This window comes from Tachyglossus aculeatus, chromosome X3 (assembly GCF_015852505.1).
Source record: "Tachyglossus aculeatus isolate mTacAcu1 chromosome X3, mTacAcu1.pri, whole genome shotgun sequence".
Taxonomy (NCBI): domain Eukaryota; kingdom Metazoa; phylum Chordata; class Mammalia; order Monotremata; family Tachyglossidae; genus Tachyglossus; species Tachyglossus aculeatus.
The window spans coordinates 5,187,045-5,212,806 of NC_052099.1; the positions used below are offsets into that span (position 1 = coordinate 5,187,045).

The 25,762-nt window shown below is 48.8% G+C and overlaps 4 protein-coding genes across 4 annotated transcripts; 3 read left to right on the forward strand and 1 right to left on the reverse strand.

Moving 5' to 3' along the window:
- Nucleotides 1–1,717: 1,717 nt before the first annotated feature.
- Nucleotides 1,718–2,680, forward strand: LOC119948754 (olfactory receptor 2AG2-like). The gene has a single exon (XM_038770252.1). The coding sequence runs from the start codon at nt 1,718–1,720 to the stop codon at nt 2,678–2,680; it is 963 nt and encodes a 320-aa protein (XP_038626180.1).
- A 9,729-nt stretch (nt 2,681–12,409) lies between these two features.
- Nucleotides 12,410–13,372, forward strand: LOC119948755 (olfactory receptor 2T11-like). The gene has a single exon (XM_038770253.1). It carries the CDS (start codon nt 12,410–12,412, stop codon nt 13,370–13,372), a length of 963 nt encoding a protein of 320 aa, XP_038626181.1.
- A 6,613-nt stretch (nt 13,373–19,985) lies between these two features.
- Nucleotides 19,986–22,689, forward strand: LOC119948756 (olfactory receptor 2M3-like). The gene is made up of 2 exons (XM_038770254.1): nt 19,986–20,905; nt 22,611–22,689. Exons 1-2 carry the CDS (start codon nt 19,986–19,988, stop codon nt 22,687–22,689), a joined length of 999 nt encoding a protein of 332 aa, XP_038626182.1.
- A 515-nt stretch (nt 22,690–23,204) lies between these two features.
- LOC119948757 (olfactory receptor 56-like) lies at nt 23,205–24,810 on the reverse strand. The gene is made up of 2 exons (XM_038770255.1): nt 23,873–24,810; nt 23,205–23,208 (listed from the first exon to the last, which is right to left on the reverse strand). The coding sequence occupies exons 1-2, from the start codon at nt 24,808–24,810 to the stop codon at nt 23,205–23,207; spliced, it is 942 nt and encodes a 313-aa protein (XP_038626183.1).
- Between the last annotated feature and the right edge of the window lie 952 nt (nt 24,811–25,762).

Consider the following 25,762-nt stretch of genomic DNA (forward strand, 5'->3'; position numbering starts at 1 on the left):
AAACCTTAGGTCAGACAGGAAGCAGCGTGGCCTAGTGGAAAGAGCCCGGGCCTCGGAGTCAGAAGACGTAGGTTCTAATCCTGCCTCTGCCATCTGTCTGCTGTGTGATCTTGGACAAGTCACTTGGCAGCTCTGTGCTTCACTTTCCTCATCTGCAAAATGGGGATTCAATCCTATTCCAACCTATTTAGACAGCGAGGTCCATGTGGGACCAGGATTGGGTCCGAACTGATTTTATTATATCTACCACCAGTTCTGAATTCACTGTTGGGCACAAAGTAAGTCTTCAACAAGTACCGTGAGAAAAAAAGCACAAGAAAAATTTGATTTACTAATTTAATTAATAATAATGGTGGTATTTGTTAAGCGCTTTGTATGGGCCAAGTACTCTACTAAGTACAGAAACACTCTAGGCATGTCACTCCCCTCCTCAAAAATCTCCAGTGGTTGCCCATCAACCTTTGAATGAAGCAAAAACGCCTCACTCTTGGCTTCAAAGCTCCCCATCACCTCGCCCCCTTCTACCTCACCTCCCTTCTCTCCTTCTCCAGCCCAGTCCGCACACTCCGCTCCTCTGGTGCTGCTAACCTCCTCTCTGGGCCTCGTTCTTGCCTGTCCCGCCATCAACCCCTGGCCCTCATCCTACCTCTGGCCTGGAATTCCCTCCCTCCTCACATCTGCCAAACTAGCTCTCTTCCTCCCTTCAAAGCCCTACTGAGCGCTCACCTCCTCCAGGAGGCTTTCCCAGACTGAGCTCCCCCTTTTCCACTCCTCCTCCTCGCTCCCTCTGCTCTACCCGCTTCGTCTCCCCACAGCACTTGTGTATATTTTTACATATTTATTACTCTATTTATTTTTTTAATGATGTGTATATAGCTATAATTCTATTTATTCTGATGGTATCGACACCTGTCTACTTGTTTTGTTTTGTTGTCTGTCTCCCCCTTATAGACTGTGAGCCAGTTGTTGAGTAGGGACCGTCTCTATATGTTGCCGATTTGTACTTCCCAAGTGCTTAGTACAGTGCTCAGCATGCAGTAAGCGCTCAATAAATACAGTTGAGTGAATGAATGAATGAACTAAGTACTGGAGTAGATACAAGTAAATCAGATTTGACGCCGTCCCTGTCTCACGTGGGGTTCACAGTCTAAGTAGGAGGGAGAAAAGGTATTGAATCCCCCTTTTACAGATGATGAAACTGAGGCGTAGAGAAGCGAAGTAACTTGCCCAAGGTCACACAGCAAAGAAATGGTGGAGACAGGATTAGAACCCAGGTCTTCGGATTCCCAGGCCCGAGTTCTATCCACTAGGCTACACAAACCATAAAAAGATGCTTGAACCCTGTCAGAGTCCGGGGTGTGTCAATCTAGCAACTTGGATATGCCATAAAATCAATCAGTCACATTCACTGAACGCTTACTGTGTGCAGAACACTGTACTAAGCACTTGAGAAAGTGCAATATAACAGAGTTGGTAGACACGGTCCCTGCCCACAAGAAGCTTACAGTCTAGAGGGGAAGACAGGCATTAATATGAATGAATAAATTATGGATACGTTCAAATATGCTGTGGGGCTGAGAGCGGGGTGAATAGAGGGAACAAATCCAAACGCAAGGGAGAATTAAAATAAAATAAATTGAAATAAAATCTGGGAACAACTCACCGGAGCTCACGCCGACATCGTTTTTCCCTCCAGGTTAAACGGGCGAGGGGAGAAATGTGGAGGGACAATGAGACACGAATGACAGGTTTCATTCTCGTGGGACTCTTCCCGGAATTCCAGCACCGCAGCTTCCTCGTCTCCGTCGTCCTCCTGGTCTACCTCGCTGCCTTCACCGCGAACGCTGTCTTGATCCTGCTGATTTGGGTGGATTCCCGCCTCCACATCCCCATGTACTTCCTGCTCAGCCAACTGTCTCTCTTGGACTTGGCCTTGACGTCCACCACCACCCCTAAGATCGCGTCTGATTTCTTCTCGGGGAAGAGAACCATCTCGTGCGTCGCCTGTGGAATCCAGATGTTCTTGTACCTGACCATAGGGATTGCCGAGTGCCTCCTCCTGACCCTCATGTCCTACGACCGCTACGCGGCCGTCTGTCACCCCCTGCGCTACCCGGTCCTCGTGAGCCCCGGCGTCTGCCTGCAGATGGTCAGCGGGTCCTGGATCGGGGGGACGCTGTCTTCCCTGGTCCTCACCGTCTACGCGGCGACTCTCCCCGTCTGCGGCTCCCGGGAGATCCACCAGTACTTCTGCGAGCTGCCCAGCGTGGTGAAGTTGGCCTGCGAGGACACCTCGGCGTTCGAGATGGCGGTGTTGGTTTCGGGCGTCGGGTTCCTCCTCGTCCCGGTGAGCCTCATCGTGGCGTCCTACGCCCTCATCTTCCTCTCCGTCCTGCGCATGGACTCCAGGGAGGGCCGGAGGAAGGCTCTGACCACCTGCTCCTCCCACCTCACCGTGGTCACCCTCTACTTCGGCCCGGGGATCTTCATCTACATGACCCCCGGCCCCTCCCACGCCCCCGACCAGAACCAGGGTGTCTCTCTGTTCGGGACGCTCCTCACCCCCGCCCTGAACCCCCTCATCTACAGCCTGAGGAACAGGGAGGTGTCGGGGGCTCTGACCAAGGTGTTGGGAAAGTGTGTCGTCTTGCGGTGGGGCAAGAAGAATTTTCGGCAGTGAAAAAGCCAACCCCGAAAGGAGCAGGCGCCACTTGGCTCGGGCTCAGCGGACTGTGGCTATGGGCTCCAACGTAGACCGGTGGATGATCGTTAATCAATCAATTAATCAATCAATCAGTGGCATCTGTTGAACGTTTACCGGGGGAAGAGCGCTATCTTACGCACTCGAGAGAGTCAGTCAGTCAATTGCATTTATTGAGTGCTTTCTGTGTGCAGACTACTCTACTAAGGGCTTGGGAGAGTACGATGTAACAATACAACAGACACATTCCCTACCCACATGAGTTTACTGTCTAGGGAAAATAAAATACAACAGATTTGGGACAATACAACTCGATTCTTGCCTAAGAAAAGCTCTACCCCCTGCCAACCCCTCCCCACTGGGTACAGGGGTTCTCTCTCTCGCTTTCTCTCTTTCTGGGGGTGTCAGTAAGAAAGCAACTGGTGGAGGTATTGCCTGTACTGAATAGTCCAGTCCACCTTTTCTGGAGGGTGAGCCATGACATAAAACCCAGATAAGCGCTTAGTACAGTGCTCTGCACACAGTAAGCGCTCAATAAATACGATTGAATGAATGGATAAAGGAGAGCACCTGGGTAGAAGGAATGAAACAAACTCGGAGTTGTTTCAACCCTTCTTCCCGCTGATGTCCGGGTTCCCTCTGGATCAATCCATCCGTCAATCCGTGGTCTCTATCGAGTGCTCCGTGCACAGCGCTGTAGTAAGTGCAGTCAATTCATTCGTTCAGAGAAGCGGCGCGGCTCAGTGGAAAGAGCGCAGGCTTTGGAGTCAGAGGTCAAGGGTTCAAATCCTGACCCCGCCACCTCACTTCTCTGGGCCTCAGTTCCCTCGTCTGTAAAATGGGGATTAAGACTGTGAGCCCCGCCGCGGGACAACCTGATCACCTTGTAACCTCCCCAGAGCTTAGAACAGTGCTTTGCACATGGTAAGCGCTTAATAAATGCCATTTAAAAAAAAGCCTATTTACTGAGCTCTTATTGTGTGCAATGCACTGTACTAAGCAGTTGGGAGGGTATAATATAACAACAAACAGACACATTCCTGTCCACAACGAGTCACTTTAGAGGGGGAGATAGACATTAATATAAATAAATAAACAAACAAATAAATAAATAAATAAATTACAGATATACCCAGGTTTATACAGTCAATCAATCCATGGTCTCTAATGAGCACTTACTGTGGGCAGAACACTGTGTTTATTAATAATACACTATTATGTATTATTACTATTACCACATTATTACTATTACTATTATGGCATTTGTTAAGTGCCTACGGTGTCCAACTTGTAGTTCCCAAGAGCTTAGTACAGTGCTCTGCACACCGTAAGCGCTCAATAAATACGATGGAATGAATTGAATGAATGAATGCTAGACACTGTACTAAGCGCTGGGGTGGTTACAAGCAAATTGGGTTGGACGCAGTCCCTGTCCCATCTGGGGCTCACAGTCTCGATCCCCATTTGCCCAAGATCACACAGAAGACAGAGCCGGGCAGAGCCGGGATTAGAACCCAAGACCTAAAAGCAATCAAGTTGTGTTATCTACTAAGGCTTAATGTCCAGACAATTCTACTAATAGCAATCAATCAATCCATGGTATTTATTGAGTGATAATTGTGGACATATCACTGAACTAAGCACAATCAGTCAGTCAATCAATTAATGGTTTCTATTAAGCTCTCGCTGTGGGCAGAGCACTGTATTAAGTGCAATTAATTAATCCGTGGTATCTGTTGAGCATTAACTGTGCAGAGCAGAGGCTCTAGACTGTAAGATCAACCTCTAGATTGCAGGGAACGTGTCTCTCCCAAGCGCTTAGTACAGTGCTCTGCACATAGTAGGAGTTCAAGAAATACGATGGAATGGTTGACTGTATTAAGCACAATCAATCAATCCGTGTTATCTATTGAGTGCTACGTGACTAAGTGCTCGGGAGAGGACAGTAGTGTCAGTAGACCCAATCCCTGACCTCAAGGAGCTGAGAGTGTAGTGGACCCATTCATTCATTCATTCATCCGTATTTATTGAGCGCTTATTGTGTGCAGAACACTGTACTAAGCGCTTGGGAAGTACAAGTATATCCCTTCATGATATAGGCAGAAGCCGGTTGAGTGAGCGGTCAGTTTGGTCATAGGTGATCGGAGAAAAGCACTGCGGCTTCCCCTGCTAGGTGGATCTCCAGTGCTAGAAAACGGGTCAATCAATCAATCAATTGTATTTATTGAGCGCTTACTGTGTGCAGAGCACTGTACTAAGTGCTTGGGAAGTACAAGTTGGCAACAAGGAGAGACAATCCCTGCCCACAATGGGCTCGCAGTCTAGAATGGGGGAGACGGACATCAAAACAGGTAAATGGGCATCAGTAGCATCATTATCAATAAAAAGAATTATAGATGTGTACACATCCTGAGTAGAAATAAATAGCATTATAATTATAAAGATGAACGTATATGCACAAGTGCCACGGGGCGGGGTGGGGTAAAGCAGAAGGAGGGAGTTGGGGTGATGGGGAGGGGAGAGGGAGCAGAGGAAAAGGGGGGCTTAGTCTGGGAAGGCCTCCTGGAGGAGGTGGGCTTTCAGTAGGGTGGAAGGTGTGAGGGAGCTAGTATCACAACACAGTACGATGCTAATGTGAGCCCGCTGTTGGGTAGGGACCGTCTCTATATGTTGCCAACTTGTACTTCCCAAGCGCTTAGTACAGTGCCCTGCACACAGTAAGTGCTCAATAAATACGATTGAATGAATGAATGAATGAATAATGATGTAAATGACTGTTCTCTCTTAGACTAGGAGGTCCAGGGACCCGGTTAGAGCGCTTAGCAGAGAGCAAGCACTTAATGGATGTTTATTATCATCCTTCTCATAATACTAATGATAAAAAGTGGGTTTGCAGATTGGTCTTGGAGGTCAAATTGAAATTGTTAGGTGGTATTCTGAAGACCAGCATACCCATAGATTATTTGCTGAAATGCTGCCAGCTTTCTACACAGTAGCAAGAGCATTTATCGAGTGCCTTTATTTAGTTATTTTATTTGGACATATTTATTCTATTTATTTTATTTTGTTCATATGTTTGGTTTTGTTCTCTGTCTCCCCCTTCTAGACTGTGAGCTAACTGTTGGGTATGGACCGTCTCTATCTGTTGCCAACTTGTACTTCCCAAGTGCTTCGTACGGTGCTCTGCACACAGTAAGCGCTCAATAAATACGGTTGAATGAATGAATGAATGAATGACTTTATTTTATTTGTACATATTTATTCTATTTATTTTATTTTGTTAATATGTTTGGTTTTGTTCTCTGTCTCCCCCTTCTAGACTGTGAGCCCACTGTGGGGTAGGGACCGTCTCTATATGTTGCCAACTTGTACTTCCCAAGTGCTTCGTACGGTGCTCTGCACACAGTAAGCGCTCAATAAATACGGTTGAATGAATGACTTTATTTTATTTGTACATATTTATTCTATTTATTTTAATTTGTTCATATGTTTGGTTTTGTTCTCTGTCTCCCCCTTCTAGACTGTGAACCCACTGTTGGGTAGGGACCGTCACTATATGTTGCCAACTTGTACTTCCCAAGCGCTTAGTACAGTGCTCTGCACACAGTAAGCACTCAATAAATACGGTTGAATGAATGAATGACTGCGCTAAGCACTCGGGAAGTGCTTAGCGTCACCTTCCCACAGGTAGCTTACACACTTACAGGGGAGAGAGATGTAAACGTAATTACCAATAGAATAATCTTGGGTTTTCATCCCCGCTCTGCCACTCCTCTGCTGCACCTGTAATATATCTATAATTGATTTATTTATATTTATGTCTGTCTCCCCTTCCAGACTGGAAGTTCGTTGTGGACAGGAAATGTGTCTGTTATAGTGTTATATTGCCCTCTCCCAAGAGCTTAGTTCGGTGCTCTGCACGTAGTAAGTGCTCAATAAATACGATTGATTGATTCATTGATTGATCCACTTTCTCCCTTGAGGAGGCCCAGATAATTCCCTTCCCCTTCCATCTGGCCGAGCGGCCGTCGCACGTCTTAGAAGCGGGGGACCTCTTGCATCCGATGGGAAGGTGAGAGGGAGAGGCCCTGGTTCTTTCTTCCAGCATTCGGGAAAACGTCACCGCGCTTAGACCTGAGATTTCGGCCCCGGAGTCTGGAGACCCGGGGCCGCGTCTCCGAAGCGCCGGGCGGGCTGCTTCTCCTCAGGGACGTGATTTGGAAAGCTCTGACGTCTAAAACACAAGTTGGTTCTTCCAGAGAGAGTAAGCCGACTTGTGACTCTGGGGTTAATTGAAGCCCGGGGACTATTCCTCCCGGACGTTCCCCTGAGACTCCGGAGCTTCGGAATTGGCCCTGGGCGGAGATCCAGTGAGGCAACATCTCTCCCTGACCGCCCCACCATCTATTTAAGCCCCGAGACCCTGGACTGTCAAAGACGTCCCAGGCTTGGGGCCGAGCCCACTGGGCCGGGGACGCGGACACTGCATTGTCCCCTCCCAAGTGCTTAGCACAGTGCTCTGCACACAATAAATACCACTCATCGACCGATTGATCAATAGCCCAAATTTCTCTCTCAGGACGATGGCTCAAAGCGTCGCTATCTGAAGAGCAACAATGGGCAAAGGAGAGTGCAGAAGGTTACGTGGTTTCCAAGACGCAGTGACGAATGGGCAGGAAAGAGAATAAAGGTATGATCAGAGAAAAGGGCTGGCCATTGTTTGATCTACGAAATCACATTGATCTTGGATGTTCTTTAATTTTAAAGGTTCAAATCGTGGCATTTTATGAGAGGAACAGCGTGGCCTAGTGAGAGGAATACGGGCCTGGGAGTTCGAAGACTCGGGTTCTAATTCTGGCTTTGCTACTTGCCTGTTGTTGTGTGAACTTGGGAAAGTCGCTGCACTTCTCTAGGCCTCATCTGTGAAATGGGGATTCAATACCTGTACATCCTCCTACTTATTCTGCGAACCCCACGTGGGACAGGGACTCTTTCTGATCTGATCTACCCCACTGCTTAGAATGGTGCTTAACACACAGTAAGCCCTTAACAAATACTCAAAAAAAGGTGATCAATGGAAAGATTCTCAACTCACTTACCCAAGGCTAAACCTCAGACAATAATAAGGGACTTCAGGCCCCTGAAATATAATTTAAATTTTTTTACGGTATTTGTTAACCACTGTTCTAAGTGCTGGGCAAGATGCTGAGAAGCAGCGTGGCATGGGCTTAAGAGTCAGAAGTCGTGGGTTCTAATCCTGGCTCCACCACTTGTCAGCTGTGTGACTTTGGGCATGTCACTTAACTTCTCTGTGCCTCAATTACCTCATCTGGAAAGTGGGGATTAAGACTGTGAGCCCCACGTGGGACAACCTGATAACCTTGTATCTATCCCAGCGCTTAGAACAGTGCTTGGCACATAGTAAGCGCTTAACAAATACCAAAATTATTATTATGTGAGTCAATCATTTTGGATACAGTCCCTGTCCCACCTAGGGCTCACAATCTAAGTAGGAGGGAGAACAGGTATTGAATCCCCGTTTTACAGTTGAGGAAGCTGAGGAAGAGAAGTTAAGTGACTTACCCAAGGTCAAACAGAAAGCAAATGGCAGAAGCAGGACTAGAACCCTTTGATATCTAGATCCAGGCTCTTTCCTCTAAGCCATGTTGCCTGTTAATGACTGAACTTCTGTTTCTGATAGACTGTGAGCCCACTGTTGGGTAGGGACTGTCTCTATATGTTGCCAACTTGTACTTCCCAAGCGCTTAGTACAGTGCTCTGCACACAGTAAGCGCTCAATAAATACGATTGATTGATTGATTGATTGATGATGATGATAGAGGCTTGAGATGTCCTCTAGTACTTGGAGAATGTATGTAGCCGTCCATTAACCCCATTCTGAGATGTCTGCCCCTCACCGTTCAGAGGATCTTCAGAAGGAGAGAAGGCTCTGGATAATAATAATAATAATTTTGGTATTTGTTAAGCACTTGCTATGTGCAAAGCACTGTTCTAAGCGCTGGGGAGGATACAAAGTGATCAGATTGCCCCATATGGGGCTCACAATCAATCCCCATTTTACAGATGAGGTCACTGAGGCACAGAGAAGTGAAGTGACTTGCCCAAAGTCACCCAGCTGACAAGCGGCGGAGCTGGGATCAAGTGAAGCAGCGTGGCTTGGTGGATAGAGCACGGGCCTGGGAAGCAGAAGGACTTGGGTTCTAATCCTAGCTCGGCCACGGGTCTGCTGTGTGACCTGGGGCAAGTCACTGCACTTCTCCGGGCCTCAGTTACCTCCTCTGTAAAACGGGGATTAAGGTAGCGAGCCCCATGTGGGACAAGGAATGTGTCCAACCTGATTAGCTTGCATCTAGTCCAGGGAATAGTTCAGTGCCTGGAATGTAGTAAGTGATTAACAAGTAGAATTTTTTCAAACATTAAGAAGGATGAAGCAGAATACTGAACTTAAATCTCTCCCTGATCCATTGGGAAGGGGGGGAGGTGCTTAAAGATATGGATTCACTCTTTTCAACCACCATGGACAAAGGAGTTTCCTTCAGCCCTAAATTTCCTAGGGAATAATTGTGGTAATTATTGAGCACTTAGTGTGTCTGGAACACTGCACTAAGCACTGGAGAAGCCGCAATGTAAGTAGCTGGGACGTAATCCCTATCCCTCATGGGGATCACAGTCTGGGAGGGCAGCAGAACTGGGAATTCCATCCCCATCCTACAGATGAGGAAACTGTGACTCGGAGAAGTGACTTGCCCACCAAGGTCACAGGCAAACGGCAGAGTCAGGATTAGAACTCATGTCTTATTTCTCCCAGGCCCGGGCTCTTTCTCCAGGTCCGCGGTGCTTTTGCAGCTCTGTCGATCAAGTGGCAGAGCTGGGATTAGGATTTTAGTGCAGTGCCAAGCGCTTAGTACAGTGCTCTGCACACGGTAAGCGCTCAATAAATATGACTGAATGAACTCAGATGCTCCGACTCCCTGGACCGCGCTCTGTCACCCAGGTCAGGTTACTTCACTGTGTGCAGAGACGGTAATAATTCACTCATTCAGTCGTACTTATTGAGCGCTTACTGTGTGCCGGGCACTGTACTAAGCGCTTGGGACGTACAAGTTGGCGACATATAGAGACGGTCCCTGCCCAACAAAGGGCTCGCATGTTAAGTGCTTACTATGTGTCGAGTACTGTTCTAAGCACTGAGTTCCTCAGAGCTCTGGGGAGATCTTTGATTGATGACAGGAACAGATAAAGCTGGATGAAATTTTATTTATTTTATTTTATTTTGTATGTTTGGTTTTGTTCTCTGTCTCCCCCTTCTAGACTTCTAGACTGTGAGCCCACTGTTGGGTAGGGACTGTCTCTATATGTTGCCAGCTTGTACTTTCCAAGCGCTTAGTACAGTGCTCTGCACACAGTAAGCGCTCAATAAATACGATTGATTGATTGATTGATTGACTGTAAGGGACTCACGTCCATCCGCGGGCCAAATTTCTTCTCCCAGAAATGCTGGCAGGACAATTTGTTTTCTAAACAGGGTGTGGGGAGGGAGGGGCGTTCAGACTGTTGGCTTCTTGTGGGCAGGGATTACATCTATCAACTCTATTGTCTTGAATTCTCCCAAGTGCTTAGCACAATGCTCTGCCCAGAGTAAGCGCCCCATGAATTATTATTCTGGCATTTGCTAAACATTCGCTATGTGTTCTAAGTGCTGGGGTAGATACACGTTAAGCGAGCTGGACACAGTCCCTGCCCCTCATGGGGCTGGCAGGCCAAGTAGGAGGGAGTAAGATTTAGTCCTCCTCCTCCTCCTCCTCATCAATCGTATTTATTGAGCGCTTACTATGTGCAGAGCACTGTACTAAGCGTTTGGGAAGTACAAATTGGCAACATATAGAGACAGTCCCCACCCAACAGTGGGCTCACAGTCTAAAAGGGGGAGACAGAGAACAAAACCAAACATACTAACAAAATAAAATAAATAGGATAGATATGTACAAGTAAAATACATAAATAAATAAATAGAGTAATAAATATGTACAAACATATATACAGGTGCTGAGGGGAAGGGAAGGAGGTAAGATGGGGGGGATGGAGTGGGGGACGAGTCCTCATTTTACAGCTGAGGAAACTGAGGCACAGAGAGGTTAAGTTGAGAAGCAGTGTGACCTAGTGGAAAGAGCACGGGCCTCGGTGTCGGAAGACCTGGGTTCTAATTCCTGCTCGGTCACTTGTCTGTATATATGTATATACAGTATACATATATATGTATATATGTTTGTACATATTTATTACTCTATTTATTTATTTATTTTACTTGTACATATCTATTCTATTTATTTTATGTTGTCAGTATGTTTGGTTTTGTTCTCCGTCTCCCCCTTTTAGACTGTGAGCCCACTGTTGGGTAGGGACTGTCTCTATATGTTGCCAACTTGGACTTCCCAAGCGCTTAGTACAGTGCTCTGCACACAGTAAGCGCTCAATAAATACGATTGATTGATTGTCAGCTGTGTGACCTTGAGCAAGTCACTTAACTTCTCTGTGCCTCAGTTACCTCATCTGAAAATTGAGGATTAAGACCGTGAGTCCCATGTAGGACATGGATTGTGAGTCCCATGCAGGACATGGACTGTGACTAACGTATAGCCACCCTGGTGCTTAGTAGAGTGCCTGGCACATACTATAACACTGAACAGATATCATTAAAAAAGTGACTTACCCAACGTCACCCAGCAAGCAATTGGCAGCACCAGGATTTGAACTAAGGACCCAGGCCTGTCCTCTTTTCACTCGACCATGCTGCTTCACAATAAATACCGTTGGTTGGATGATGGATTGATGGGAGCTGAAGGGGAGTAAAAGGGCATAACCGTCCCCCCCGCCATCAGTCTCACTCCTGAGAAGAAAATGTCTTATCTTCCTCCCTTCCGCCTTTTCTCATCACTCCCAGTCCTTCCCTTGAGAAGCAGTGTGGCTCAGTGGAAAGTGCCCGGGCTTCGGAGTCAGAGGGCATGGGTTCAAATCCCGGCTCCGCCATCCGTCAGCTGTGTGACTCTGGGCAAGTCACTTAACTTCTCTGGGCCTCAGTTACCTCATCTGTTTAATGGGGATTAAAACTGTGAGCCCTGCGTGGGACAACCTGATCACCTTGTAACCTCCCCAGCGCTTAGAACAGTGCTTTGCACATAGTAAGTGCTTAACAAATACCATTATTCTTCTTCTTCCCCAACCCTGACCACTTCTGTTGGTTTAATCCCATTTTTTCCGGCTTGCCCCACTGATCTAGGTTGCTCCCACCCTTTCCCATCATCTCGGCAGCTCTAGACACACACTCACTTCCTCTTCCATTCTCCACTTCCACCTCCTCCTCCGGATGCCCTTTCACCTCACTCTGCTCTCCTGCACCAACCCTTCCTTAACTCCTACCGGTCCCTCTGCTCACATTTCCCTTCACCCCTTTTTATGCTTTCCCTTTCTTCTCCCCTGAATTCCTCTCACTCTAGGGTGAAAGGCCAGAGTCCATCAGATAACCAGTGAAAACCCATTTGGCACGAGGAAGTCTTCCAAACTCTGTCCGAGTCCCGGACGGGTGGAGAGAGGTGCAGTCTGGCAGGCTGAAATAAAGACTTTTGAAACCACTCACCGGAGCCCACTCGGACACTGATTTCCCTTCAGGCTAAACGGGGAAGGGGAGAAATGTGGAGGCAGAATGAGACACAAGGGACTGATTTCATTCTCCTGGGACTCTTCCCGGAATTCCAACATCGCAGCTTCCTCGTCTCCGTCGTCCTCCTGGTCTACCTCGCCGCCTTCACTGCGAACGCTGTCTTGGTCCTGCTGATTTGGGTGGATTCCCGCCTCCACATCCCCATGTACTTCCTGCTCAGCCAACTGTCTCTCTTGGACTTGGCCTTGACGTCCACCACGATCCCCAAGATCGTGTCTGACTTCTTCTCGGGGAAGAGAAACACGTCACGCGTCGCTTGTGTAGCCCAGATGTTCTTGTACCTGACCGTGGGTGGCTCCGAGTGCCTCCTCCTGACCCTCATGTCCTACGACCGCTACGTGGCCGTCTGTCACCCCCTGCGCTACCCGATCCTCGTGAGCCCCGGCGTCTGCCTGCAGATGGTCAGCGGGTCCTGGATCGGGGGGACGCTGACTTCTCTGGTCCTCACCGTCTACGCGGCGACTCTCCCCATCTGTGGCTCCCGGGAGATCCACCAGTACTTCTGCGAGCTGCCGAGCGTGGTGAAGTTGGCCTGCGAGGACACCTCGGCGTTCGAGATGGCGGTGTTGGTTTCAGGCATCACTTTCCTCCTCGTCCCGGTGAGCCTCATCGTGGTGTCTTACGCCTTCATCTTCCTCTCCGTCCTGCGCATGGACTCCAGGGAGGGCCGGAGGAAGGCTCTGACCACCTGCTCCTCCCACCTCACCGTGGTCACCCTCTACTTCGGCCCGGGGATCTTCATCTACATGACCCCCGGCCCCTCGCACGCCCCCGACCAGAACCAGGGCGTCTCTCTGTTCGGGACGCTTCTCACCCCCGCCCTGAACCCCCTCATCTACAGCCTGAGGAACAGGGAGGTTCTGGGGGCCTTGACCAAGATCATGAAGCAGAGCTCGGTCTTGCAGTCTAGCAGGAAGAATTTTCGGCTGTGAAATCACCGATTCCAGACAGGCACATGGAGCGGAGATTTCCAGTCAGCTGGCCTTGGCTACGGTCTGAGTTGCATTTCCTCATGGACAATCTTGGACACTTTCCTTCCCTTTCGAGAATCTCACGGTTTTAGTCCCTAATCAATCTACCAATGGTATTGACTGAGCGCTTACAGTGTGAAGAGCACTGCATTAAGCGCTTGGGAGAGGACAGTACACCAGAATTGGTAGACACATTCCCTGCCCACAAGGAGCTTACAGTTCAGGAGACGGACACAAATCAATCAATCGGTGGTATTCATTGAGCTCTTACTGTGCGAAGAACATTGAACTAAGCACGTAGGAGAGTACAATACAATGGAGTTGGTAGATTGGTTATTATTGCAGTTTTCCTGTCCTTACTCTGCCTTGTATTTGAGACATCCTCCCCTTATGGTGACATCTTGCCCGTGAGAAAAGGGTCAGGGTTTTCTGAGACTCCAGGGGGAACGAGGGGGTAGGGATTTTGGGGAAAGGGACAGATGGAAAAGGTTGTCCAAGACTCAGGACTGATGGACCAAGAATGACAGGGAAACATAAATACCGGGGAGGTCTCAATCAATCACTCAATCAATCAATGGTATTTATTGAGTGCTTATTGTATGAAGAGCACCGTACCAAGCTCTTGGGAGAGTACAATATAACGGAGTTGATAGGCACATTCCCTGCCCACAGCGAGTTTACAGTCTAGAGGGTTAAATGCTTACCTATGTGCCAAGCATTGTAGTAAGCCCTGGAATAGATCCAGATTAATCAGGTTAGACACAGTCCCTGTCCCACACGGGGCTCACAGTCTAAGTGGGATGGAGAACAGATATTGAATCCCCATTTTACAGTTGAGGAAACTGAGGCATAGAGGAGCTACATGACTTACCCAAGGTCACACAGCAGACAAGTGGCAGAGCTGCGATTAGAACCCAGGTCCTCGGACTCCTAGGCTCATGCTCTTTCCGCTAGGCCTCGCTGCTTTCCAAGTTGAATCAATCTGGTTCACCCTCTGGGCACTTCACCATTCTTCCCATCTCCTCAGAGAATCTTAGCCGCTCTCCTCCCCAGCCTCATTCAGATAGGAGTTCGGGGTTTCTTTTTCACATTCCAGACCAATGGGAGAGGGAAAAGTCACTTCATCATCATCAGTATTGAGTGCTTACTGTGCGCGGAGCATTCATTCAATCGTATTTATTGAGCGCTTACTGTGTGTGGAGCACTGTACTAAGCCCTTGGGAGAGGACAATACCAAAGAGTTGGTAGACATTTTTCCCGCCCACAAGCTTACAGTCTAGAGGGAAAGACAGACGCTAATATAAATAGTTTGAAATACATAATTTATAGATATGTACATAAAGTGCTATGGGGCTCAAGGTGGGGTGAATATCAAATGCCCAAAGGGCACAGATCCAAGCCACTTCCTTAAGCTGCTCCGTGTTGTGGAAGCGTATCCTTATTTTATTTTATTTTGTTAGTATGTTTGGTTTTGTTCTCCGTCTCCCCCTTTTAGACTGTGAGCCCACTGTTGGGTAGGGACTGTCTCTATATGTTGCCAACTTGTACTTCCCAAGCGCTTAGTACAGTGCTCTGCACACAGTAAGCGCTCAATAAATACGATTGATGATGATGATGATCCTTGACCCCGCCAAGGGGCATCGATCTCAAAGAGGGACATGTGGGGGTGTGCTCACGGATACTTTGAGGAAGGCTTTGGGGACTTCATTTCTGGAACGTTTGGCTCGGATCTTTGAGATTCAAGTTTGTTTCTTCTCCAGAGACGTGATTTTGGGGGCGGCCTCTGAGAGTCATGTTAATTAAAGTTTGGGGACACGGTTCTCAGGAGAGTTTCCTTCTGACTCAAAGAGATCGTGGTGTGGGTTGTGTGACTCAACAGTTCTTCCCGGCCTCAATTCCGTAGTTTAGCCTTAGACAGAATGGATGATGATGATGGTATTCGTTAAGCGCTTATTATGTGCCAAGTGCACGGCCCTCGGAGTCAGAGAACCTGAGTTCTAAACCCTGCTTCTCCACTTTTCTGTGGTGTGACCTTGGACGAGTCACTTCACTTCTCTGTGCCTCAGTTCCCTCCCCTGCAAAATACAGATTTAATACCTGTTCTTTCTCCTATGCTGACTGTGAGCCCTATGTGAGACCCGATTAGCCTGCACCTACTCCAGCACTTAGCACAGTGCTTGGTACATAGTAAGTGCTTAACAATTATTATTATTTTTATTATTATCATTACTCGCTGGCTGAAGCCCGTTTCCGATGAACTGTGGAGAGCAGATTTTCCGTAGCCACCGAATCCAGCGTCTGGGTTCGGTCTCTATGGAGAGACGCGGTCGTGGTTCATTATTCAAAGACTGACAGCGATTAAAAGGGGATGGAGAAGGTTTTGAATGCTCCCCCAGTCAGAGCGACTGCTTAGGCTGCGTAGATGGCGGGGCAGCCGTCTTTCTGGAGAAATAGCCTAAGTTGGATTTTGCCAGTGATCCCGGAGGGATCGTTCTTACCTTCCAGCTCCAATCCGTCAGCAACGATTCAAAATGGCTTTACTAGAAACAGAACTAGAATTCATGGTGTTCTTGGCTATAAATGGAATCTGGGTGTTGACTGCCCTGTTCAGTGCACTGGATCCGCTAGCTCCTTCTGGATTTCTCAAGAACCAGTGGAGTGGATGGCTGTGGGGCTGAGCCCAGCTGATCTCGGGCCCGGAGAAGAGAGAAGAGCAAAGGCGACCAGACTGCAGCTGTCAGAGACCTCCTGGGGTAATATAATGGAGAGCATCTAGGAAAATCCTTAGTTATAATCCCTTTTGGGCACGTTAAGAAAGGCAGTAGAAATAACTACTAAAATCTTAGTCTTATCAGGCTCTCTCCTCCTTTCCCCTCTCCTCTCTTATGCCTCTCTCTTTTCGCTCCTCTCTCAACCGTACAAAGAGATTGATCATCTTAAAGCTGATGATTAGAAAGTTCCATTTGATGTGGAGAGGAAAGAGTAACCTTTGGAGGTTTATGAGGAAGGGGGAGATAGATTCAGAAAATGACCAGGGCAACAGAGTAACATATGGACTGGAAAGGAGACTGGAGGACCTGTATCTTGTATCTACCCCGGGACTTAATACAGTGCCTGGCACATAGTAAGTGCTTTATAAATACCATGAAAAAATGAAAAAAAGAGTGTAGGACATGACAAGTTTTTGGACCAGTGTGGTGGCAGTTGGAAAGGAGAGGAGGGGGTGGATTGTGGAGATGTTGAGAAGCAAGATTGCAAAGGAGTGTGATGTATCTGGGTCCTCAGCTCTAAATCCCATCCAGAAGAGCGTCTGGAATCACTATAATAATGATGGCATTTGTTAAGTGCTTGCTATGTGCCAAGCACTGTTCTAAGCGCTGGGGTAGATACTAAGTGCTTGCTATGTGCCAAGCACTGTTCTAAGCGCTGGGGTAGATACAAGGTCATCAGGTTGTCCCACGTGGGGCTCACAGTCTTAATCCCCATTTTACAGATGAGGAAACTGAGGCACAGCAAAGCAACTTGCCCAAAGTCACACAGCTGACAAGTGGCGGGGCCGGGATTAGAACCCATGACCTCTGACTCCCAAGCCCGGGCTCTTTCCTCTGAGCCACGCTGCTTCTTTGGCACTATAGCAGCCCCCTGGAACCAGTTAGCCTCCCCTGGGGCCTAAAGCCCTCCAGTTCTTCCCCTCCCGGGCCAGGCGGATTTGGAGAATGCTGCAGGATATCTGCAAATCCCTGAGCCCCAATCTCTGCCCCCACCTCATCATCAATCATATTTATTGAGCGCTTACTGTGTGCAGAGCACTGTACTAAGCACTTGGGAAGTACAATTTGGCAACATATAGAGACAGTCCCTACCCAATAGTGGGCTCACAGTCTAAAAGGGGGAGACAGAGAACAAAACCAAACATACTAACAAAATAAAATAAATACAATAGGTATGTACAAGTAAAATAAATAGATAAATAAATGAGTAATAAATATGTACAAACATATATACATATATACAGGTGCTGTGGGGAAGGGAAGGAGATAAGATGGGGGGGATGGAGAGGGGGACGAGGGGGAGAGGAAGGAAGGGGCTCAATCTGGGCCACCTCTTGTCTTAAGCCTAGGTTTTTCCCTTAAGGTGAGAGGATCAATCTCCCTCCCTTCCCCGGCACCCCCAAGGCTAGATATAGGAAGCTCATTGAGCGAGCTCTCCCTCCCATGGCTCTCCAGTTCTGCATATCTCCCCCGCACCTGGAACTTTTCCTCTAGCAGACCCCAAGACCAGAAATCTCAACCACCGTTTAGTAGTCTTCTTGAAGGCATTCTTAATCAGGAAACAAACAGAATTCCAGCCCAAATGGCCTTTTCCCAGATCTACTTCTTTTCCCTCTAGGACCCTCTGTACTATCAGGCAGAAACTCCTCACCCTCTGCTTCAAGGCTGTCCATCACCTCGCCCCCTCCTACTTCACCTCCCTTCTCTCCTTCTCCAGCCCAGCCCGCTCCCTCCGCCGCTAATCTCCTCACCGTACCTCGTTCTCGCCTGTCCCACCGTCGACCCCCGGCTCACGTCATCCCCTGGGCCTGGAATGCCCTCCCTCTGCCCATCCGCCAAGCTCGCTCTCTTCCTCCCTTCAAGGCCCTACTGAGAGCTCACCTCCTCCAGGAGGCCTTCCCAGACTGAGCCCCTTCCTTCCTCCCCCCCATCCCCCATCCATCCCCCCATTTTACCTCCTTCCCTTCCCCACAGCACCTGTATATATGTATATATGTTTGTACATATTTATTATTCTATTTATTTATTTATTTTACTTGTACATATCTATTCTATTTATTTTATTTTGTTAGTATGTTTGGTTTTGTTCTCTGTGTCCCCCTTCTAGACTGTGAGCCCCCTGTTGGGTAGGGACTGTCTCTATATGTTGCCAACTTGTACTTCCCAAGCGCTTAGTACAGTGCTCTGCACACAGTAAGCACTCAATAAATACGATTGATTGATTGATTGATTTCCCATCAGTGTCCCAGGACTTACATTCCTCTGGTCTGTTTTCTTGGAGTGCCCCAGATTGCAGACTCGCCCTCTCCTGCGGCCTCCAGGGTATTCTGTGCCACCTGATGCCCATCAGAGGCAGGAAGGAAGCTCCTTTTTAATGCCGACCTCTGGATCGCTAAAACCTGTGGCTATGCTAATCCCCTAGAATCACATTTAAGCTCTCTCCCTTCAAGCTGTGTCCTTCCAGGGTCACAGCTCTGAGCCTTTTCTGGGTCCTGATCTCCCAGGATCAAGGCTCCAACCCTCGTCCATCCAAAAATGGCTAAAGGTCTTCTTCACCAACTCCCCCCCGCCCCCGGTCCCCTTCGCCCTCCCCAGTATTTTCCTCTGATTAGCTTGGATCCAGGTTAAATCCACGTAAGGCACGAGAAGCAAGTGGCTCCACTGAACCTCCCTCAGGGAAGGGCATTTACATATGTTGCCAACTTGTACTTCCCAAGAGCTTAGTACAGTGCTCTGCACACAGTAAGCGCTCAAAAAATATGATTGAATGAATTAATTAATTTACAAAACCAGAGACCAGCTTCTGAGTTCTTCTTCCCCTGTCCCGAATCCTGGGGCTAGGTGGAGTGACCGCCACGGGAGATGAAGAGGTTCAGGCTGTGAGGTAGATTTGGGAGTCGCCCACCCAGAGGAGGTAACTGGAGCCATGGGGGTGTGGATGTGGGTAGGAGAAGCAGCGTGGCTTAGTGGAAAGAGCCTGAGCTTGGGAGTCAGAAGACATGGGTTCTAATCTGGCTCCGCCACTTGTCTGCTGTATGACCTTGGGCAAGCCGCTCAGCTTCTCTGTGCCTCAGTTCCCGCATCTGTAAAATGGGAATTAAAACCATGAGCCCCCAGTGGGATGACCTGATTACCTTGTAACTACCCCAGTGGTTAGAACAGTGCTCGGCACATAGTGAGCGCTTAACAAATACCATGCTAATAATAATAAGGTAGCATGCGACGAGAAGGAGACCCAAAACGGAGCCTTTGATGGATGCCCGCAGTTAGGGGGGAGTGGGGAGAGAGTCCGAGAAGAAGCAGCCAGAGGTAAGAAAAGAATGAGGAGAGAACTTGGTTCATCAAATCGAGGGTAAACAGCATTTTCTAGAAAAAGGAAAGTCCCAAAGAGTCAAAGCTAGCCAAGGGGTCAGGAAAAGCAGGGCTGGAGTTGTGTCTGTTGTGATTTTCTTCCACCTCAGTGCTTAGCACAATGATGGGAGCATAGTAAGTGCTTAATAATCAATCAATGGTATTTACTGAGCACTTACCGTGTGCAGAGCACTACATTAAGCACTTGGGAGAGGATAACGGAACTGGTAGACACGTTCTCGGCCCACAGAGGGCTCACAGTCCAGAGGGAGTTTTCCAATACGATCCATGTTATTAGCACTTAGAACAGTGCTTAACACATAGTAAGCGCTTAACAGGTACCTTTTTTATTACTGTTATAATTAGAGAAGATTAAATTCGTCAGAGAGCTGGTCTCCCATCTACTATGTTTTCCTCACTGCAGTTCCAGTTCTAAGAAACCAAGAGGAGGCATGGCGGAGGGGAACAAGACACCAACGACGGATTTCATTCTCCTGGGCCTGTTCCCCGAGTTCGGACACCGGGCCTTCCTCATCTCCATCAACCTCCTGATCTTCGCCGTCGCCGTAACCGGGAACGCCGTCCTGATCCTCCTCATCTGGAGGGATCCCCGGCTCCACACCCCCATGTACTTCCTGCTCAGCCAGCTCTCCCTCATGGACTTGGCTTTGCTCAACGCCACGGAGCCCAAGATGGCGTACGACTTCTTCTCGGGGAGGAGAAACATCTCGGCGTTCGGCTGCGGAGCCCAGATGTTCTTTTACCTGACCCTCGGCTCGTCTGAGTGCGTCCTCCTGACCTTCATGTCCTATGACCGCTTCGTGGCCATCTGCCGCCCGCTGCGTTACCCGGTCCTCGTGAGCCCGGGGCTCTGCCTGGGGACGGTCGCCGGCACCTGGATTGGGGCTGCCTTCTTTTCTCTGAGCAACGTTCTCTACGTGATGAGCATTCCCATCTGCGGGGCCAGGGTGATCCCCCAATACTTTTGCGAGCTTCCGTCCGTACTGCGGCTCTCCTGCCGGGACACCTCTACCTACGACCTGGTGGTGTTGGCGTCCGGGTTCGCGCTGATCCTCATCCCCTTCTCCCTCATCGCGTCTTCCTACGCCCTCATCTTCCTCACCGTCCTGCGCATGGACTCCCGGGAGGGGAGGAGGAAGGCCCTGACCACCTGTTCTTCCCACCTCACCGTGGTCACCCTCTACTACGGCCCGATCGTCTTCATCTATATGACCCCCGGTACCTCGCATTCCCCTGCGCAGAACCAGGCCTGCTCCATATTCGGAACTTTGATCACCCCGGCCCTCAACCCCCTCATCTACAGCCTGAGGAACAAAGAGGTGCTAGGGGCGTTGGCCAAGGCGTTGGGGACGCGCTGCTCCTTCAATCGATCGATCAATCGTGTTTATCGAGCTCTTACTATGGGCAGAGCACTGTACTAAGCGCTCGGGGGAGTACAACACAACGGAATTTGCAGACACAATCCCTGCCTATGACAAGCTTATAGTCTGAGGGGGAGATAAACACAAATATAAATTAGGAGAAGAAGCAGGGCAACAAGCAGCATTTGCCCCAGTGAGAAGGGACCCTATCAGGGTCTGATAAGTGCTTAATACAGTGCTCTGCACACAGGAAGGGCTCAATAAATACCATCTATGTTGGACTGATGGATGATGGAAGATTCATAATGGAACCTGATGCATGACCAAAGAAACATTATTGATTAACATGACTTAGTGGAAAGAGCATGGGCTTGGGATTCAGAGGTCTTGTGTTCTGATCCCTGCTCCATCACTTGTCAGCTGTGTGACTTTGGGTAAGTCACTTCTCTGTGCCTCAGTTACCTCATCTGTAAAATGGGGACTAAAGCTGTAAGCCCCACGTGGGACAACCTGATTACCTTGTATCTACCCTAGCGCTTAGAACAGTGCTTGGCACATAATAAGCGCTTAACAAATCCCATTATTATTATTATATCTGGCTCTTGACTTTAAGCTCCTTAAAGGCAGGGAACTTGTCCACCGGCTCTGTTGTATTCTCCCAAGCACTTAGTACAGTGCTCTGCACCCAGTAAGCCCTCAATAAATACAATTAACATCTGGCTGCCCCTGTAGACTACAAACTCCCTGTGGGCTGGAAATGTGCCCTTCAACTCTGTTATCTTGTACCCTCCCAAGTGCTTAGTACAGTGCTCCGCACACTATAAAGGCTCAATAAATATCACCGGCTGATGGATTGGACCTCAAACTATCTATCCAATAAAGGGTAGAAAGGATATTTAGCCCTGGCTTCAAAGGGCATTGGAAAAACTAGATTTGAAGTACAACTCGATATCATCATTACAATAACCAGAGAGGCGGCCGACTACCTGTCTGTTTTACACACAGACACACACACACACACACACAATCACCCACGCCAATCCTCACCCAGCTCTTCCTCTGTCCCTTCCCACTTGATTTTAATTTCTGCCTCCACTGTGAAGTATAAGGTTCTTGTGTCTACTGCCTCTATTATCCGTACTCTCCCAAACGCTTAGTACAGCCCTCTGGACCTGATTAACTTTAAACTTCTTGAGGGTAGGGATTGTGTCTACCAACTATATTGTCTTCTCCAAAACATTCAGTACATCGCTCTGCACACAGTACACTGTATGCTCTTAGAGGGCAGGAATCGTGTCTACTCACTCAGTCGTGATCTCTCAAGTGATTAGTGCAGTGCTCTGCACACAGTAAGTGCTCAGGGGAAGCAACATGGCTCAGTGGAAAGAGCCCGGGCTTTGGAGTCAGAGGTCACGGGTTCAAATCCTGGCTCCACCGATTGTTAGCTGTGTGACTTTGGGCAGGTCACTTAACTTCTGTGTGCCTCAGTTACCTCATCTGTAAAATGGGGATGAAGACTGTGAGCCCCCCCATGGGACAACTTGATCACCTTGTAACCTCCCCTGTGCTTAGAACAGTGCTTTGCACATAGGAAGCGCTTAATAAATGCCATAAAAGTAATAAATGTTATGGATTATGGATATGGACATCAGGGCTGCGGGGTTGAGGCCTGGGTGCTATTCTGCCCCGACTCAGAAATAGCTCTGGTGTGGAGACCCAGGGGAAGGTGGCGGCGAAGATGAGGGCAGCTGGAAGGAAGCGGGAGACACCCTAAATTCAGCTAACAAAATTTTAGTTGAATAGCATGTGAAAGAAACTCTTTGAAAATTAGGTATTTACTTTCATACACGTAGAAGGAACTCGAAATCTTTCATTACTGCTACATGTTCGCATTGCTAACGGAACCGCATTCACTTCATTTGTCACTCTCAAAATACGATTATATCGCTTCGATCATTGTTTTCTAGACCTTGGAAAAGTACGATGTGTTGTCCAGTTTGAGATTCGTGGTGGTCCTGGGCTAGTTTCTGGGGACAGGGTCGCTTCAAGATCAGGTTTGTCACCCTCAATCAATCAATCAATCAATCGTATTTATTGAGCGCTTACTGTGTGCAGAGCACTGTACTAAGTGCTTGGGAAATACAAGTTGGCAACCCTCGTTTTACGGATGAGGAAACAGGGGCCCAGTGACGTTAGGAAAACAGACGAGCGGCAGAGGCAGGATTAGAACCCAGGTCTCTGACTCCTGGGCCTGCGCTGTTTCCACTAGACCACACTGCCTCATTCCCACTAGCTGAAGGAAAACAGGAATCCCGGAGAGGCGGCACGTTGTATTGTCCCCTCCCAAACGTTCAGTACTCTGCGCATAGAAAGTGCTTAGGACGTGACACTGATTAATGGGCTCATTCCTTCAATCGTATTTATTGAGCGCTTACTGCGTGCAGAGCACTGTACTAAGCGCTTGGGAAGCACAAGCTGGCAACATATAGAGACGGTCAGGTTAGGCTGTGAATCAGGGCAGGGAGCCTGTTCTCTCATAATGATGGTACTCGTTAATCGCTTACTATGTGAAGCACTGTTCTAAGCACTGGGGGGGATACAAGGTGATCAGGTTGTCCCACGTGGGGCTCACAGGCAATCCCCATTTTCCAGATGAGGGAACTGAGGCACAGAGAAGTTAAGTGACTTGCCCAAAGTCACACAGCTGACGGTTGGCGGAGTCGGGATTTGAACCCACGACCTCTGACTCCAAAGCCCGTGCTCTTTCCACTGAGCCACGCTGCTTCCCATTCCCTAAGGGCAACTTCTAGACTGTGAGCCCACTGTTGGGTAGGGACCGTCTCTATATGCTGCCAACTTGTACTTCCCAAGGGCTTAGTACAGTGCTCTGCACCCAGTAAGCGCTCAATAAATACTATTGAATGAATGAATGAGAGACGTGTAAAGCGTTCCTGCACCACTGCGAGACAGAACACTTCCCCAACACTTTGGTCAGCGACCTCAACACTTCCTTGTTCCTCAGGCTGTAGATGAGGGGGTTCAGGGCGGGGGTGAGGATGTTGGGGATCACGGAGAGGGCCTGGCTCTGCTCGGGGCTGCGGACGGAGTCCGGCCTCATGTAGATTAACATGGCGGGCCCGAAGTAGAGGGCGACCACGGTGAGGTGGGAGGAGCAGGTGGCCAGGGCTTTCCTCCGCCCCTCCCGGGAGTCCATGCGCAGGATGGAGAGGAAGATGAGGGCGTAAGAGACCACGATGAGAGAGAAGGGGGTGAGAAGCAAAGTCATGCCCGACACTAACACCACCGTATTGTAGGTCGAGGTGTCCCGACAGGCGAGTTTCAGAACGATGAGGAGCTCGCAGAAGTACTGGTGAATCTCCCTGGCCCCACAGACGGGGACGTTCATGGTGTAGGCAGTGTGGGCCAGGGAACCGAGCACACAGCCGGACCAGCAAACAACCACCATCTTCAGGCAGAAGACGGGGCTCACGAGGACCGGGTAACGCAGCGGGTGGCAGACGGCCACGTAGCGGTCGTAGGACATGAGGGTCAGGAGGAGGCATTCGGCCCCCCCGAGAGACAAATACAAGAACATCTGGGCTCCGCAGGCCACACAGGAGATGCTTCTCCTCCCCGAGAAGAAGTCGGCTGCCATCTTGGGGACGGTGGTGGATGTCAAGATGACGTCCATGAGGGAGAGCTGGCTGAGCAGGAAGTACATGGGGGTGTGGAGCCGGACGTCCCCCCAGATCAGGAGAACCAGGACCGCGTTTCCAGCGATGGCCGCGAGGTAGATCAGGAGAGCGACGTAGATCAGGAGATTCCGGTGCTTGTACTCGGGGAAGAGTCCCAGGAGAATGAAATCTGTGGTCGAGGACTCATTCCTTCTCCCCATGCCTTTTCCACACTGCTTCGAATCGGAAGTTCGAGGGGACGGAGTGAGAGGAGCGACTGTTTCACACCCCTGTCTTCCCGCTTTCGCTGCCCATCATCTCCTCGCCTCTTCCTTGCTAAAGTTCAAGCCTCTGACAATATGGAAGACAACGTGGAGTGACATGGGTGTTCGTGATTCTTCAACCTTCAACCTGTCTTCTTCAAGGGAGCCCTCGTCTTAAGACATTTGGAGTTAAGAAAAACAGGGGGTTTCCAAATGTACACTCAGTTTCAGCTCTACAACACATTATCATTATTACTATATTTGTTATGTGCTTACTATGAGGTAAGCACCGTTTTAAACCCTGGGGTGGATCCAAGTTACCCAGATTCATTCATTCAATCGTATTTATTGAGCGCTTACTGTGTGCAGAGCACTGTACTAAGCGCTTGGGAAGTACAAGTTGGTAACATATAGAGACGGTCTCTACCCAATAGCGGACTCACAGTCTAAAAGGGGGAGACAGACGACGAAACAACACATATTAACAAAATAAAATAAATAGGATAGTAAATATGTACAAGTAAAATAGAGTAATAAGTCAGACAGAGTACCTGTCCCACTGTTCTAAATCTGGGACAGGCACAATATAAAGAAACTTTCAGGAATCTACCCCAACACTTAGTACAGAGCTCGGCACACAGGAAGCACTTAACAAATACCATTAATTATTATCAATATGATTAGCCACAGTCCTTGTCCCGCACGGCAAAATGAATGTTCGGCGAATCAAGGGCAGGGACAGCACCCCCTGAAATTGGAGTTAAGAGTATACTGTGCCTCAGACATCTTGTAAAGAGAAAACTCTGCACTTGGGCACTTGGATCCTTGCCCTTTGGGCATTTGGTATTCATGTGCCAAGCACTGGACTAAGCACTGGGGTAGACACAAGTTAATCAGTTCGGACATAGTC

Bases quoted from the DNA above. Each gene is read 5' to 3' on its own strand.
- LOC119948754 (XM_038770252.1), top strand. From the start codon at position 1,718: ATGTGGAGGGACAATGAGACACGAATGACAGGTTTCATTCTCGTGGGA.
- LOC119948755 (XM_038770253.1), top strand. From the start codon at position 12,410: ATGTGGAGGCAGAATGAGACACAAGGGACTGATTTCATTCTCCTGGGA.
- LOC119948757 (XM_038770255.1), bottom strand. From the start codon at position 24,810: ATGGGGAGAAGGAATGAGTCCTCGACCACAGATTTCATTCTCCTGGGA.
- LOC119948756 (XM_038770254.1), top strand. From the start codon at position 19,986: ATGGCGGAGGGGAACAAGACACCAACGACGGATTTCATTCTCCTGGGC. The intron at 20,906-22,610 runs GCGCTGCTCCTT...GCCCCGACTCAG, and splicing joins TTGGCCAAGGCGTTGGGGAC to AAATAGCTCTGGTGTGGAGA.